The following is a 16,365-nucleotide window of genomic DNA, read 5'->3' as shown; positions in this document are numbered from 1 at the left end:
ATGGTATAAAAACATCATAGGATAGTATGCGTCCAATGTGTCATAAAATTGTCATAGTATTCTATGTCTTTCAAAATAGCACACAAAAAAATATCATAGGATAACAAGTCATCCAAAACTGCAAGGAAAACGTCATAGTACTTTTTGTCATCCAAAAATATTGTGTTTTAAACATTTAAACATGTTTAAGGGATTAAAGTATGGCTTAATGGATTTTACAACTTTCTAAACTTTTAACACCCCCATGTACTCTCTGATTCATCAATGTTGTATCCATCACCACACTTTTTCATCCAAATATAGAAAGCTTTTTTTATTTTACAATCTCAGCAAAAATATCATACAATTCCAGTTTAATTGTACAGTTTGTTAAATATCTAAATACACTTTTACAGTTGCAATGTCAGTAGAAAAAAATATCGGATATTCTTTATGAGATACAAAATGTACACTTCCCTACACACCATTATTCATATACATGTAGACAACATGGTGTGACTGGCCAATGGTGGCCGCTGACATTAAAAACCTTTGCTATTATAAAATAATATTTCTTTACACTGCTTACCAAATTTTACTCTGGAAATACACCACTTAAATAAAAAGTATTTTGATATCACAACAAAAAATGGCAGCATGTTTACCATGGCCTTACTCCATAATCTGTGGGAAAGTATTGTAAATGCAATACTCAACCTATACTTTTCGCTTTTGAATGGTTTTCAAAGAGACTTTCATGTAGTTGATACACAGCTACAAGAGATTTCAATGCTTTACCACAGTGGACATGTTATGGAATAAAGTCTATGTTAACACCACCATGTGCAATGGAAAGGTATGATGCATTGTGATAAGCAAAAAAAAACAAAAAACACAGCTTCTCACAATTAACAATCTTTAGTTTAAGGGGTACAGTTAGCAACATCTTGGGCAATACTTACAACTAATTTTCTTAGATCCTTTAAGCTGTAGTTTTGCACTGAAAATTGATTGAAAGTTCAATGGTCCTGTAAATAATTGCTTTCGGGAGGGACTTTGTGTATAAAATGGTACTGTTACAGATTTTAATAAAGACATAATCTCATTTGCTTGAAATCCCCTTGATCTGACCCACAGAGCAGTTCATGATCATCATCATTGGCTTTTGTTAATTCAAACAGAAGGGCATTGTTGTTTCTTGATAAGACTAGAAGAAGGAGAGCTACACTTACTTTACACCAACCAGAGACGCGGAGGACTGTGTAACTACATAACTACCAAAGTAGCGGTATTGTCAAAAAGCCGGGAGTGTTGGTTTTAAACTAGAGGTTGTGTTGTGTTGTAAAAAAAAAAAAAATAAACAAATAAAAACTTATAGAGCCTCTGCTTAAAGCTACATTAATAGAAGTTGCATTGATATCTGTGGGCCACTCTGTGTCAAAAAACAGAAAAAGAAATGTTTTTGGCTGCTAATTTACCTCTGTTTTCACTAGCTAGTCACTGATTTGACTGTCTGCTCTTTGGCACTACGTTGGTTGTATACAGTGGGTTTATCAGATCATATCAAGGGAAAACAGTCGCCTGTTGCTGCTGGAGGTGAGACTGAATTTATCAGTAAATGTGCCATAACTGAGGTAAAGGGGGCTAAAATGCTCAGTTGAGCTGCTTCCAATACAACTGCAAAAGCATCCTGTTTCAGAAAAAAAGTACTTGACAAGAAAGCATGTTGGCAGAGGTTTAAAATCAGAAATATTTTACCTAAATTGTCATTGTTACTGTTTTTTGGCTGCTCACTATGGTGTGTGTAATGGCCCATTTAATGCTCAGGGTTAAATACTTATGTGGACGGAGCTTTCTGTCTGCACTGTACATTCATTTTATCCGCATTTGTTCACACCTTCTGACAGCTTTCAGACATGGATAAAATGGAGCAGTACAATCGCAGTGTCGCCTAGTTCAAGCGTGTATGACTTAATAAAGATGTTTTAAGATTTGCAAAATGGGACAAATTGGTAGAAAAGTGATTGTCCATCCGCATGTCTTGATGTATTTGATGGCCTCACAGTCCACCATGTCTACAATGCTGCCAGTGTTAAAAGGAACATTATTACGACCTCTTCCACCATCGCCATGTTTGTTTGTTAAAGACTTGATCATCTAGTGCCCTCTATATGATGTATCTATGCCAACAGAAAGGATACATGGAAGTATGTGGGCAGTGACGGTCACAATGTTAAGAATCCACAATCCGTTTTATTGAAGCTTTAGCTCAAAGAAATCGAGTTTCTGTTAAGTTATTTTCTAAAACACTGGCTACACTGTGCGATGGGCTAAGGTAGCTCGAGAAAAAACAGATATAAGCAAACTGCTCTGCAGGGTAGATTTGGGGGGAAAAAAAGGAAAGACTTCAAAGATGTCTTCATCTCTCAAGAGGTCCTACACTTAAACAAAAAGAACCTTTCACCAGGTGTCTCATTTCAGCCCAAAATGTTGCCTTGCGTATTTCACCTTTGACACAATTTTGTCTACAAATACAGTGCTCGCATTAAACAGCCATAACAGTCCTTCACAATAAAGTCATGTGATTGAATAGCTCAGATTGCACTACTGATCCGAACAGGACTTTGACACATCACCCAGATAACAGTGTTTTAAAAAGGACAAAGAAAAGAAGTGTAGGAAGAATCAGGGTGTAAAAAGGTCATATGGGTGTTCAGTTTGGTCCTGTAGTGGAAACTTGGCTACAGCAGTGTCTCAGTGGTCTGAAGCGGAAATTCACACTCACCTCTTAACAATCTGACAATGTACAAGTTACCCAGGCGTGTAGCTAGAAGGTCAGAGGAAGAAAGGACACAGAAATCATGAACTAAATTTAAAACTCTGTTATTCTATCAGAAATGCAAAGTCAGGATTTTTTTCACAGAGTAAGACAGGTACATTAAATTATTCTAAAACTATATTAATCTTACACTGAATAAATTGGTCATTGAGAGATTTGTTTGGCCAAAACAAAGATTAAAGACATGCATGATGCAAATTTAGAATTAGTCTTTAAAACATTTGAAGTTAAACGTATACTGTTAACTGCCTTTCTATTCACATTGTGGCTTTCAAATAAAACTTCTGGGGCCAGATGCATTAAACTCTGTGTAGATTCACGACTATCTGGAAGTTATGATTAAAATGGCACACACTGTACTGTACATTGTTCTGCTTCACAAAATTGGATTAGAGAATGGGTGCAGGCGACAGACCATAACATCACGTTGAGCAGGAAACTAAATTACCGTCATTTCAACCACAGGATCAAAACAAACGATAAAAGAATATTTTGTTACAAACAGAAATAAATTCAAACAGGAATCAAAAATGTGGCAAACAACATTTCCCTTTCCTAAAAAGTACTTTGGATTGAACAGGAGGGAAAAACAACACAGCATCATGTCGTTAAAATAGAACAGAGGTCCTCTTAGGGCTATAGTTAAGTTTTCAAGGCAGGAGGAAAATATGGTGACAAAAAAAAAAAAAATCTCTTTAGCTCTATTCACAGCCAGCAATTATATGTGTGTTTTAAAAGCCATAGGAGTCACAAAGCCAGTGGTGCCTTCAATGTCCTGCACCAGTCAAGGTCAATTCATCTTCAATTTCAAATGACATTCTTTTTTGATGAAAAGATGAATTGTCCCCTATGCTGATGTAGACATTTTGGACCACAGACAGACAGACACACACACACACACACACACACACACACACACACACACACACACACACACACACACACACACTGAAAATACACACACCTACTTCTAGTCCTCTTCCAACAAGGCACAAAGATTTCATTCAAGTTTATCATTACACAAGTGCTTTATGCATTTTAAACCCACATTCATCTCAATCCCAGAGCTACCTCAGCGAGCCTATCCACAGTAATTCTCCCATTCGTCTCTCCTGCTCACACTGTACACTAAAGTGATGTGTCAGCTCGGCAGCCGGCCAATCAGGCGGCCCTGCTGTGAATCAGCTGGCCTGCCAGTCACATAGCTAGTCACCCGGCCAGGCAGGCGTCCGTTTGCAGTCCTGCCTGCTGCGTCGTGACCCAGCACTCGGTAGTCTGTGACAGGGTCGTTACGGCGACTTATCACCAGAGTCGGGTGGGGAGCAGCAGAGGGTGCACAGAACAGAAAAAAAAGAGGGAGGGGGGTCTAAGAGGTGTGACAGCCGCCCCCGCCCCACTATCACCACCGTAAACAACAAACAAGCCCTTAGCCAGCAAGAGCTGGCCCTCACAAACCCTGGCTTTGGATAGTGCTCGCCTCTGAGGAATAAAAGAAGAATGTGGCACAGTGACAAACCCGCGGACAACTCATTGATAAATACAGCGAAGAAAGTACAGAAAAGACGAAAAAAGAGCGAAAGGCATTAGAGAGGTGACCCACTCTCCCCCTTACACTTTCTTTGTCAGCTTCCACTTGCTAACTTCAAAGCAGCTCTGCCCACATTGGCCACAGAGAGAAGGAGAGCAGACCAGGAGAAAATACAAGCCGAGGGGGGCAGGAGACACCAGGGAAGAATGAGGGAGGGAACAGAGGGTGGATGAGGGTTGTAAAGGAGAATCAATTCACCAGGTGATTTTCAGAGTGGTTCTGCCTGGCTTCACCCAGGTGTCAGGATGACTTTGGCTCAGCAGGAGCACCCCCCTCCAGGGAGCTTGTCAGAGCTGGAGAGACATAAGGGGATTTGAGAGGGAGAATGGAGAAGGTGGGCAAAGGTGCAGTCATGCAGGCAGATAGAGATGGACGTGCAAGCAGAGGTGGATCAGGAGAGACGGAAGAGGGAAAGAAATGGAGACAGAGGATAAAGGTAGATAGAGAGAGGGAGTAGAGAAAAAAACTGTGAGGTAGCAGTGGAGGGAAAGAAAGGCAAAAGATAAAGGCAGAAAAAAAAATTGGCAAAAGAAGTGAGAAAAGAGGACTGGAATGTCGAATAACCAATCAACAGCAAAACCAGAAAGTGAGACACATCCACCGCCACAGCGACGCCATGACTAAACAAATACATCTCACACACAAAATCACTTTGAAACACAAACCCATCAGTCACAGCTCAACTCTGTCTTCTCTCTCACTGATGTGTTTAACCAACTTCCCCCTCGGTATTCCGTCCTGCCTCTGTCTGAGCACCTTAAAGAGAAACAGCTGTCACATCAGTGTCAGGTAAATGGGGAACCAGAGTAAATGCAAAACCCCATTTCACAGCAGCAGCAAAGGCAGATCCATGTCTGCATGCGTCAGGAGTCTTTTTTTTGCGGATGCCGCAGGGCCTCAGTGGGCGCCCCGGTTAAACTGTTCTAGTACAGTGGCGTTGGTTCTCTCAAACAGCCACTGCTGGCTCGGGGAGGATGGGTCACACGTGTTCATGAAGATACGCCGCTCGTTCGCGTTGCAGTCAATACAGCTGTTACTGACAGAGTGATACAGACTTTTATCCTGGATAGGAGGGAGAGAAAAAGGAATAAGACAGCATGACTACTTGGTTAGGTATTCCATCCTTTTTTTTCTTTTCTTTTTAAAATTCCCATTCAAGCTTAATATTACATTACTGGAAGTTTTAATTTTTTATTCATTTAGCTTTATTTAGTAGTTTAGCTTAGCTTGTCAATTCTCCAAATCATACAATAACTGGAGTTGTAACTTTAATAAGGTTTAAAAATACAAAGTCCTATATGGCCTCTTTTTGTATTAACTGAGCTTAAATGCATAACAACAGAATAATGAGGTCCTTTAAATATCCATCAGCTTCAGGCTAGATTCTGTTTAAATGTGCAAAACTTAATGAAATGATTAAGATGCCTTTAAGTCATTTATTTTGAAGCAGTTTTATTTTTAGCCTTGTTGTTTTGTACAGAAAAAGAAAGGGAGGGCGAGAACAAACTTTTCAGAAAAGAAAGACTGACATAAAGACATAACGAGTTGACAGTTTGGGCCTTGACACTGTTGTACACTTTCCTCTGTCTTACCTTTCTGTAACGCCACAGCTGGTTGCCCTTCATGCCATGACAGTCGTACAGGGTGACAGGGCTGTTGTGGGACACGGCGTCGAAACAGACTTTTTTAGTGTGCATGGGGTCGCCCACTCGGATGTCCTCTCTCCAGCCAAATGTGAACACCTACAGGAAATAAATCTTAGTTGTTAGGTCACATTCTGTCCAATTTCATGTAAAAAAAAAAAAAATTCTAATTCTAACGCAAGGTGCAATAGCATCAACCTTTCCAAGTTTCACCAACAGAGACCAATAGATGAGGCAGAAATAAATAAAAAAGAGGTTCGACCCTGGCGTGAGCTATTTCAAATGGTGTAGTACTTCTAGCGGCCACAACGTAGCAGTGGAGGGGACATGAATTCCATATCATCTTGGTGTACATCATTAGTAAACCAAACCATGTAAATGCCATGTAAATCCAATGATAATTGTCCCTCAAGGCTTACTTCCTGTTGACAGTAGGTGGTGCTATTATGACTAGTGAATATTGTCATAGAGATGTGTTCAGGGTGGGACCCTTATCAAACCTATGAATTTCCAGGCAGATCGGACAATGAACACCAAAGTTACAATAATTTCCTGTTTGATGGTGAGACATCAAAATTGTATGCTGGGCCACGGGAAAACCGTAAACGTTTTGCACAGACCAAAGGAAACTTTGAAAACAGTTGAACAGCTGATATATCTGTCCGCTCTGCTGATATAAGGGTCATGTGGTGTTGAAACGGAAAATTCAGTGTCGGTCGAAAACTCAACTGATATGTGAGTCAGGCTGATAATTGACTAAGTTCTTCGCAGGGAAATTCAGTAAATGATGTCATAAAAAAATCATCTTAATATATATGTATATATAACTCTGTCAATAAGAAGCAAGAAACGTCAACAGAAAAAAATCCAAACATCACTACTGATACTGATTTATCTGTTCCAAGAAAAATAGAGGCTCATTCATTGTCCTGACCCAAATATCAGTTGTGCTTTTTGACAGACGTCTCTGCCTATATTGAATGTTTCCTGCCAAGAACTCTGCAGATCATAGGCCTGGATTGGTGCTGAGGGCTAAGGCGCTTGCTTTGTGATTCGGAGGTCGTGAGATTGAATCTTACTTGACACGTGTATTTTGAATACAAATGTCCTCAGTACAGAACCAAAGGAAACTTTGAAAATACTTCAAGTGCCAGGAGAATTAGCTCTGAGAGTTAAGATGCTTGCTTCATGACCAGAAGGTTGTGAGATTGAATCTTACCAATCTGTACCAGCTGATATATATGTCCGCTCTGCTGACATACAGGTTATATGAGTGTTATATTAGCCTAACCCAAATATCGGTCATGCTTTTTGACAGAAGTCTCTACCGATACTAAATTTTCACAGCCACAAACTCAGTAGATTATTGGTCTGGATTGGCGCTGAGGGTTAAGGCGCTTGCTTCGTGACTCAGAGGGCGTGGGATTGAATCTTACTTGATACCTGTATTTTGAATGCTAATGTCCTCAGTACAGAGTCAAAGAAAACTTTGAAAACAGGAAAAGAAGTACCAGGAGGATTAGCTCTGAGAGTTAAGGCGCTTGCTTCATGACCTGAAGGTTGTAAGATCAAATCTTACTTGACATGTGTATTTTGAATGCTAATGTCCTCAGTACAGAGCCAAAGGAAACTTCAAAAACAGTTGAAGTGCCAGGAGAATTAGCTCTGAGAGTTAAGGCGCTTGCTTCATTACCCGAAGGTCGTGAGATCGAATCTTACCAACCTGTACTGGCTGATATATCTGTCTGCTCTGCTGGTATAAGTGTCATATGGTGGTGAAAATTAGAGTTCAGTATTGGCAGTGATGTCTGTCAAAAAGTTGACTGATATATGAGTCAGGCCAACATTCCTTGATTTTGACAGACGCATCTGCTGATACTGGTTTTACCTGTTTTGGGACCACTTCACCTGATTCATCAGCAAGACCAAATATCACTCAACTTTATGTGCCTTAATTTGTTCTGCAATATTACAACCCATGTTTAAACTGTATCGATCTACAGCCAAATTATATTTTATGCCATCAATAAAAAAATATTGGCTATTATATCTGTCTGCTCTGCTAATATAAGGGTCAAATGGTGTTGAAATGCAAAATTCAGTATCATCAGTGAAGTCTGTTGAAAATAGTTGAAAACGCGACTGATATATGAGTCAGGCCAATATTCCTTGATTTCGACAGACGCATCTGCCAATACTGGTTTTACCTGCTTCAGGACAACTTCACCTGATTCATCGACCAAAACAATATATCACTTAACTTTACATGCTTTAATTTGCTCTGCAACATCACAATCAGTGTCTAAACTGTATAAATCTACAGCTAGATGATATTTTATGGCATAAATAAAATAAAATATCGGTCTGCTCTGCTGATATAATTCTCATATGATGTTGAAACGCAAAATACAGTATCAGCAGTGATATCTGTTAAAAACATGACTGATATATGATTAAGGCCGATAATCAACTAAGTTCTTGGCAGGGAAACTTTAGTATATGAAAATTCAGGAGACAAAGAGACACTCGTGTGTTTTTTAACTGGTTTTAAGTGTTTGTTGCATGGTACATCATCGATGACATACAGGACTTCCTCTTTCAGGACTGCTCCCTGTCGTTCAAGATCTAAGGGATGTATCAACCATTTCTGTCATCTTTCCAGACTCATGCTAGGCTGCGTCGTGCTATGTTCCTAACTTTCCTACCTTACTACTCTGCCACTTCCCTGACTTTCCTATTCCAGTCCTTTACTTTCTACTTTCTGACCCTTTCTTATTCCTATTATCACCTGTTATACTTTCATCCTTTACCTACATCATTTACCTTCACTCAACTTCCTGTCTCTAAACTCAACTTCCTGTCTCTCAAGTTAACTTGTTATAACTTGACTAACCTTTCTGTCTCTCAGCCCAACTTCCTGTTTCTCACCTCAACTTCCTGTCTCACAACCCAACTGCATGTAACTTGACTGACTTTCCTGTCTGTTAACCTAACGTCTTGTCTTTCCCCCAACTTCCTGTCTCTTGACTGTCCTTCCTGTCTCCCAGCCCAAATTCATGTATTCAATGTTCTCTTTATCTTTATGGTTGATTTGGGTTTAGCTCAGTCTTAAAAATTCACCTGTCCCAGATAAGACTTGAACCAGAAACCTCAGGCACGCTAACCACCTGATTTACCCACTGAGCTAAACCTCCTGACAAGTTTGACTGAAATATGAGTCAGGCTGATAATCAACTAAGTTCTTGGCAGGGAAAATTCTGTATTCAGTTCATGAAAAATTCAGGAGACAAGGAGACAATTGTGTGTTTTTTAACTGTTTCAACTGTTTGTTGCATGGTATGTCATCAATGACATATATCAGCAGAGCAGACATATTCATCAGTCTTTATTTTATTTGTGCCATAAAAGTCACAAGTCACCTGTCCCAGATAAGACTTGAACCAGCAACCTCAGGCACACTAACAGCCTGTGTTAGCCACTGAGCTAAACCTCCTGACATTTTGTATGGTTTCGATGTTCCCTTTAGCTTAGGACTGGCAGTATTGTCTGTCAAAAACTCAACTGAAATATGAGTCAGGCTGATAATCAACTAAGTTCTTGGCAGGGAAAATTCTGTATTCAGTTTATGAAAATTCAGGCAACAAGGAGACAAATGTGTATTTTTTAACTGTTTAAAGTGTTCATTGAAAGGTACATCATCAATGACTTATATCAGCAGAGGAGACAGATATATCAGTCTTTATTTAATTTTATCTGTGCCATAAAATTCAAAATGTCACCTGTCCCAGAAAAGACTTGAACCAGCAACCTCAAGCACACTAACAGACTAATTTACCCACTGAGCTAAACCTCATGACATTTTGTATGGTTTCAACGTTCCCATGCTCAGTGTTGGCAGTAACATCCGTCAAAAAATCAACTAAAATATGAGTCAGGGCAATAATCAATTAAGACTTGGCAAAACAAGACTTGAAAAATCAGTATTCAGTTTCTGAAAATTCAGGAGACAAGGAGGCAATTGTGTGTATGACTTGAACCAGCAACCTCAAGCACACTAACCACCTGATTCGACTGAGCCAAACCTCCTGACACTTTGAATGTTTTCAGCGCTCTGTTTAACTTGAACTTGCAATGTCATGGTTTATGAGTAAGTGTTTTAACAGACCGAGCTAATGCACCTGACACTTCACCTGTGTTTCACCTTGAATTTAGCTCTTTGCTTTGGACTTTAAAATTCACCTGCTGTGGATAAGGATTAAAGTCTCAACGTCATGAATTCCAAACTTCAATTAAAGCTGCAAGCAGCAATGAAAAGGACCCTTGCACCCCCACCAGGTACTGGTGAACTGCAGCTGAAGTGGTCACTTCTGTAAAAGTTGGATAATGCATGTCGAGAGTTTGAACCCTGGAGTTAGGTATTTCACATGGTGTAGTACTTCCAGTGGCCACTAGACTGCACTGAAGGGAAACATAAATTCCATGTCGTCTTGGTGTATATCGTTTGTAGACCAAACCATGAAAATTTAATGTAAATTAAAATATTATTTTCTGACAAGGCTTACTTCCTTTTGCCAGTAGGTGGCACTATTACAACTAGTGCTTATTGTCATACAGATTTGTTCAGGTCGGGACCTTTATGGACCTTAGTAGTTTCAGGCAGATTGGACAATGTACACCAAAGTTACCATAATTTTCTGTTTGCAAGTGGGTGGCACAGTGAGTATCATAGTTAATCGACATGTTGATATGTTCTGATCACATCTGCCAAATTTAGGGTCATTTGGTCGATGCAAAGTGAAGCTACAACAATTTCCTGTTTGGCTGCAAATACAGCATTACCATGGCAATGGCATTCATGGAAAACTCACAACTGTAAAAGTTTTGCACGAACATTTAATAACTTTTCATCGCCAAGGGGTTAAGATTGGACACACCAAATTTGAAGCCTATCGGACTGATACTGTAGAAAGACTTTGCAAAAGTATAAAAATGGCCGATTTCCTGTTGGGTTTGGGGGGGTGGGTCAAAGAGGCTTTTTTGTGTGTCTGGGCATGATACATAAATGTACTGAATTTCGTAATTGTACGTGAAACTGGGTATTGGGGCTACATGTTAGGGGGCGCTGTGGAGCAATTTTGGCACACCCTTTTCTGAAACCGCCAAAATATGAAAATTTTCACCAGGCGGATGAGGTTATCAACTTTCATGAGTTATTGGGCATGTTTAGATCTCCAAAAATTAGCGATTAATTTGGCAGAAAAATAATAATAATTCCTTGCATTCCAAGAGGGTCCTCGCACAGCTAGGTGTTCGGGCCCTAAAAATGCGAGAAAAAGAGCAGGATGCACTCTTTAAAGTAACTAGTAAAAAATGTTGCTTTTTCATGGAACCTAGGTTGCCGAGTATTTCTGATTACATGCCTTCTGTCTTTAAATCTGTTTCTGCATCTAAGACCTATATCCTATTACTTTCATTACAGTCCTCAAATAAGAAGATTCTTTTCTTCTTTAAAACCTTAATCTGTAGACTCAGGGATGTCCAAGTGGTCATTGCCCCTCCAGCTCACAAAGACTTTCTAAATGAGTTGCTTAACTCCTCTGATACAAAATCAAAAAGGCCTGACAAGGACAGCAGCCAGAGGGCCTCCTGTGATCAGTGAATCCATTTCTCGCTGGCGCTGAATACAGATTGCAACCATGACACAGATTAAACTACAATGCATCTTCAGATTAAAGCAATTAAAATGTCAGAGCTCTGAGGTGCAGTGTTTTAGCTGTGGAAACAAAAGGAGACATTCAATTCATGAAGATATGAGCTCGCCTTAAAAATCCTCAGTGTGACGTGTGAGAACAAACAGACTCCTTTAAAACAATGCAAAAAGATAATGAAGCAGTACCTGTTTGTGCTGTTTGTGTCTGTGTAAATTATTTGACATGAATGTGAGTTAAACAGAAGAAATGCGATTACTAAGGAGACAATCTATGGCACTTTAAAAAAGGAGCTTACATTATAAAACTATGCTGACAGCATTCCAGCACTAAACCCAACTCATATTGCATTAATAGTAACTAATATAACAATACCATTAACATAATATTATGTTTATTAAGGGACTAAAGGAGCCACTACTGTCTGACAGGCTGTGAGCAATTTACTGCAGAGCTGAGGCCGGTGGTGGCAACATGAGAAACATCACATTTTAGTAGAGACAGGAGGTGGGAGAGCAGCACAAGTGTTTGTTTACTTGACATTTCATGTGATTTTTGGGGTGGCAAGAGGTGACATTGCAGATTTACTCTTTAAAGAAAACTTAGACCATTCAGAGCTCCAAACTTTCATTGGACAGCATGTTTCCATTTATATCTGACACTCGCTTTAAAAGCACCACAATGGATGAGGAACAGCTGATTCATGATGTTGAAATGAGGAATTATCTATATGATATATTATATTTCTCTATAAAAACCTAAATAAAGTGCAGCTGGCTGAAAGAAGATTGACAGAGAGTTGAAGGTTTCATGTGAAATAAATGGCCATCACTGATAAGCTAGGCTACTTGCTGTTGCTTTTGTATGTGATTTATAGTAAATATCACAATGTAAAATATGTTTTCTGTTGTGTTAGATGCTGTTATGTTCCATTCAGGAAAGGCTGCAGGGTCAGGTAGGACACCAAGTAAAATTCTGTATAACAGTCCAGTCTGGCGTTCAGCTTAATATCAAATCGGTTTGAATATTTTCACACTGGCCCAACCCGGTAGTAGAACTTATCCTACAGGTAACTATGAATAAACCTACCCAAACCAGCCATGCATTCATTAATTTTCAAAACAAAGAGACACAATTCTAAAGGGACCCAATTATACTCAAACCCTATTTGGAAAAGAAAAAAAACAAACAAAAAAAAAAACAAAACGTGGGAATAATTAGACCTGATTCAAAATGCAGTTGATCAAGAGAACACCAGCACAGGAAGCAGCACGATGCTCCATCAATTAACAGTTAAATAAAAAAATATATATTTAAAAAGTTCAACATGTCACATTTTGTCTTGTGCTACATAAGCTACGTACAAATGCAGAATACTAATACTGCATTAAAATAAAACAAACAAACAAAAAAACTTTAGTGTCCCTCAATTTAATTTGTGCATAGTATGTTTCAAATTGTCCCTTCTGTTTCAGTTTCACTCCATAAGTACTAAATCATTATCTTTCAACTTCTGTTGCAAAAGCAATCAGGTCAAGCCTAAAGAGTCTGATAAGGCGAATGATTTAAATTGATTTTGGTTTGCTGCTCACCTGTCCATGGCTCCAGCTCACCTCACCCCGACCCTTTACACAGCTCTCCAGTCGGATGGGACTCCCCGATACAAAGTGTTTACTCTCCATACACATGCCGCTGCCCATGTTGCGGATCTACAACACAAAGAAGCATAACAGCAAAGTCATAAATAAGGAAACATAGGACTTTCAGCTGTCAGTCATCAGACAAAATTGACATTCATACAGCAAGGATTTTAAGGACTCCAGTGACTTGAAATAACCATAATCACACAAGACATTATGCACAAAATTGTGAAGGCAGATTCAAGTTTTAGAATTAAAAGCTTAGTTTAGTTTATTTCAGGAGGCAATAACATGCTAATTAATCTCTGATTCACATTTAATGAATGTGCTTTCTCCTCTCTGAGCGCAGTCAGACCAGATTTGCAGGCAGCATTCTATGTGACAGACAGATTTGTTTATTAGAGCCAACTGTCCAAACTTTTCTTGACAGCCTCTTGAGTTATTTTAGAAAAAAAAAGCTGTTTATAATGATCCTGATTTTCTGGTCTTATGGTTATATTGAAATATAAAAATATATTTTTCAGAAGTGATATTAAACAAACAAAAAACAGAAATCAAATGTCAACGATTGGTTCAATAACGTTTTCATTCTGCATACCATTACCACGAACTGAGCGTCATAACAAGCCACTGAATAAAACACTAATGTAACACACAAACTCATTATCAACACGAGAAATTATTTTTAAGATTGAAACTTAAATAAAAACATATTTCAGGAGAAAATGCATTTCAAAGAAAGTTGAGAGACAGAGAGAGAAGCCTTAGATGCAATATCTCTCAAGAAACACTCTCTCAACTTTACTGGCACATACAGGTGAGTTTTTGCGATTCACATGGCAAAGGTTTATTATTCTGTAATTAAGATGTTATGATAAGATCTTTTGTGTTTCATGTAAGAGAGCTGTCTGTACCTCTCCCCATGCAGCAGCAGGAGGCTCCACTGGTGGGTAGTGTTTTGGCAAATCCCAGGCCACCTTGCTCATAAACCACTTAAAGTTCATGCAGTTGAGGCGGTTCCTCAGCTCCTTCTGCAACGTCATGTCCCCCGCTGACAGGTGGCGGTACTCAGGCCGACGCTGGTAGATGTACTCTGCATACTCGTCCATCCACACCTCTGCAACACGCTTCAGGTTCTGAAATTAGAGTCCAACAGTTCTGTTAAAATTAGTTTTCATTAATGAAACAAACAAACTAAAAACTACCAACGCTGAATTTTAAGGAGTGCAATTATCAGAGCCATTGTGATAATATTATTGTGACTTTGCATTGTTGTGTAGTGCTAAGAAAAAGGAAAAAAAAAACAAAGCAAAAGGAGACTGCAGGGATTTACGTTTGCTTATTCTGGTGCAGTGAGGTTCGACAGGAATTTTGCTTGGGGTTGATCTAGAAACTTAGCCAAGTTTCACCTCAATTTTCTGCTCTGTAGTATAGATGGTCGACACTTAATTTAATGCTGATCCTAAACGATTTTGCTTTTTCACCATGTCAGACAGTAAAATACACCCTGACTTGAAAGTCTTCAGGTCAACTGGCTTGTTAGCTAATCTTTGTGTTTCTGGACATCATGTCTTCATTGAAACACAGACTAAGACATATTCTGTACATCCTGTGATCCCTTTGATTCATCTGACATGACAAAATGATCAAAGCTGCTCAGTAGAAAGGCGGCCAGTCGTCCTAAAGGACCCGTCATCATGTCCCAGAAGGTGAGAGATGAAAAAAATAGAGGAAACTAGTCTCCCGTTATGAAAGCAGTTACAACACTGAACTCAATTATGTGCTAACTTACAGGGAGCTTCAAAAAAGACAAAGTGTTTCTGTCTTTTTCTTTTCTCTCTGACATGTTCATTATTACAGAAGCAGCCTTTTACACCATGACATGAAACACTGAGTAGGCCAAGACGTTAGCCTTATTTTGAGCTTGATATTTTAGATTTTCAACTGAATGAATATGGCAAGACCGGATTGGTGATCTTGAGAGCCAAGAAACCTGATCTATACAAATGGGAAAACACTGTTCAAACCTCATAGAGCTTTATATTAAATGCAGGTAGTTCCCAAAATAGTTCCACAAACAGCGTATGTCTCCCTACACTACTGGGAAATGTGTATAATATTTTAAGTGTTTGATGTAGTAGTGCAGCCATGAAAAAAATCAGTGTTGTTCTCCGCGTAAGCATCATATAGTTCCAATACAGTGTTGGAGGAAGCAGATACACAATATGCCTTTATAGGGGGAGTAGGTCATTCTGATAAGTACTCTACTTTTTACTACATTTATAAAGGTAGTAGGTCATTCTAATAGATTTGTCTCATCTAAGAGAAATATCTACTATACTTTTAACTCCATTTATAGATTAACTAGGTCATTCTAAAGACATTTCCTATGTGACAGAATGAGCTACTATACTTAAAATGCATTTATAGGGGGAGTAGGTCATTCTGATAGATATTTCTTATCTGACAAAATTATCTACTCTATTTTTAACTACATTTATAGAATTAGTGGGTCATTTTGATGACATTTTCTACCTAAATACATTTATTGGGGTAGTAGGCCATTCTGGTACATATTCCATAGCTGTCAGAATGACCTACTGTTTTTTTAACTACATTTATAGAAGTATTAGGTCATTCTTATATATATTTCCTACCTGACAGAATGATCTTCTAGATAGAAGCACTTTCATGTTGTAGCAGTTTTTACTGTAACAGCGATTAAAAAAAAATCCTGGAGCATGGACCCTGGAGCATAAAGTGAGAAATTTGAAGCAGATTGACTCTTAATTTCAATCCATTTTAATACTGAGCAACCTGCAGATGTGGTGTTGAGCCTTTGACAAGAAAAACAATTTGCCAAGGAACTGTGTGAATTGTACAGAACGTGAGTGAAAGACAGATTACTTGACATTAAGAAATAGGTGGCACAATGAGAACAATGTCAGACAGAAATATCCTAAAACCA

At 38.9% G+C, this 16,365-nt stretch overlaps 1 protein-coding gene across 1 annotated transcript in view; it reads right to left on the bottom strand.

The window, feature by feature from the left end:
- Positions 1-298: 298 nt before the first annotated feature.
- Positions 299-16,365, bottom strand: part of LOC121952312 (polypeptide N-acetylgalactosaminyltransferase 10-like) — a 102,929-nt gene continuing 86,862 nt past the window's right edge. Inside the window, exons 9-12 of the mRNA XM_042498896.2 lie at positions 14,312-14,533; positions 13,350-13,466; positions 5,999-6,148; positions 299-5,468 (exon numbers count right to left, since the gene is read on the bottom strand). Coding sequence (XP_042354830.1) covers positions 5,304-5,468; positions 5,999-6,148; positions 13,350-13,466; positions 14,312-14,533 — 654 coding nt within the window. The 3' untranslated portion in view covers positions 299-5,303. The remainder of the gene's footprint in view (positions 5,469-5,998; positions 6,149-13,349; positions 13,467-14,311; positions 14,534-16,365) is intronic.

This window comes from Plectropomus leopardus, chromosome 15 (assembly GCF_026936395.1).
Source record: "Plectropomus leopardus strain MGB_pleo_1.0 chromosome 15, ASM2693639v1, whole genome shotgun sequence".
Taxonomy (NCBI): domain Eukaryota; kingdom Metazoa; phylum Chordata; class Actinopteri; order Perciformes; family Serranidae; genus Plectropomus; species Plectropomus leopardus.
This window is presented reverse-complemented; position numbering and strand designations above follow the sequence as displayed.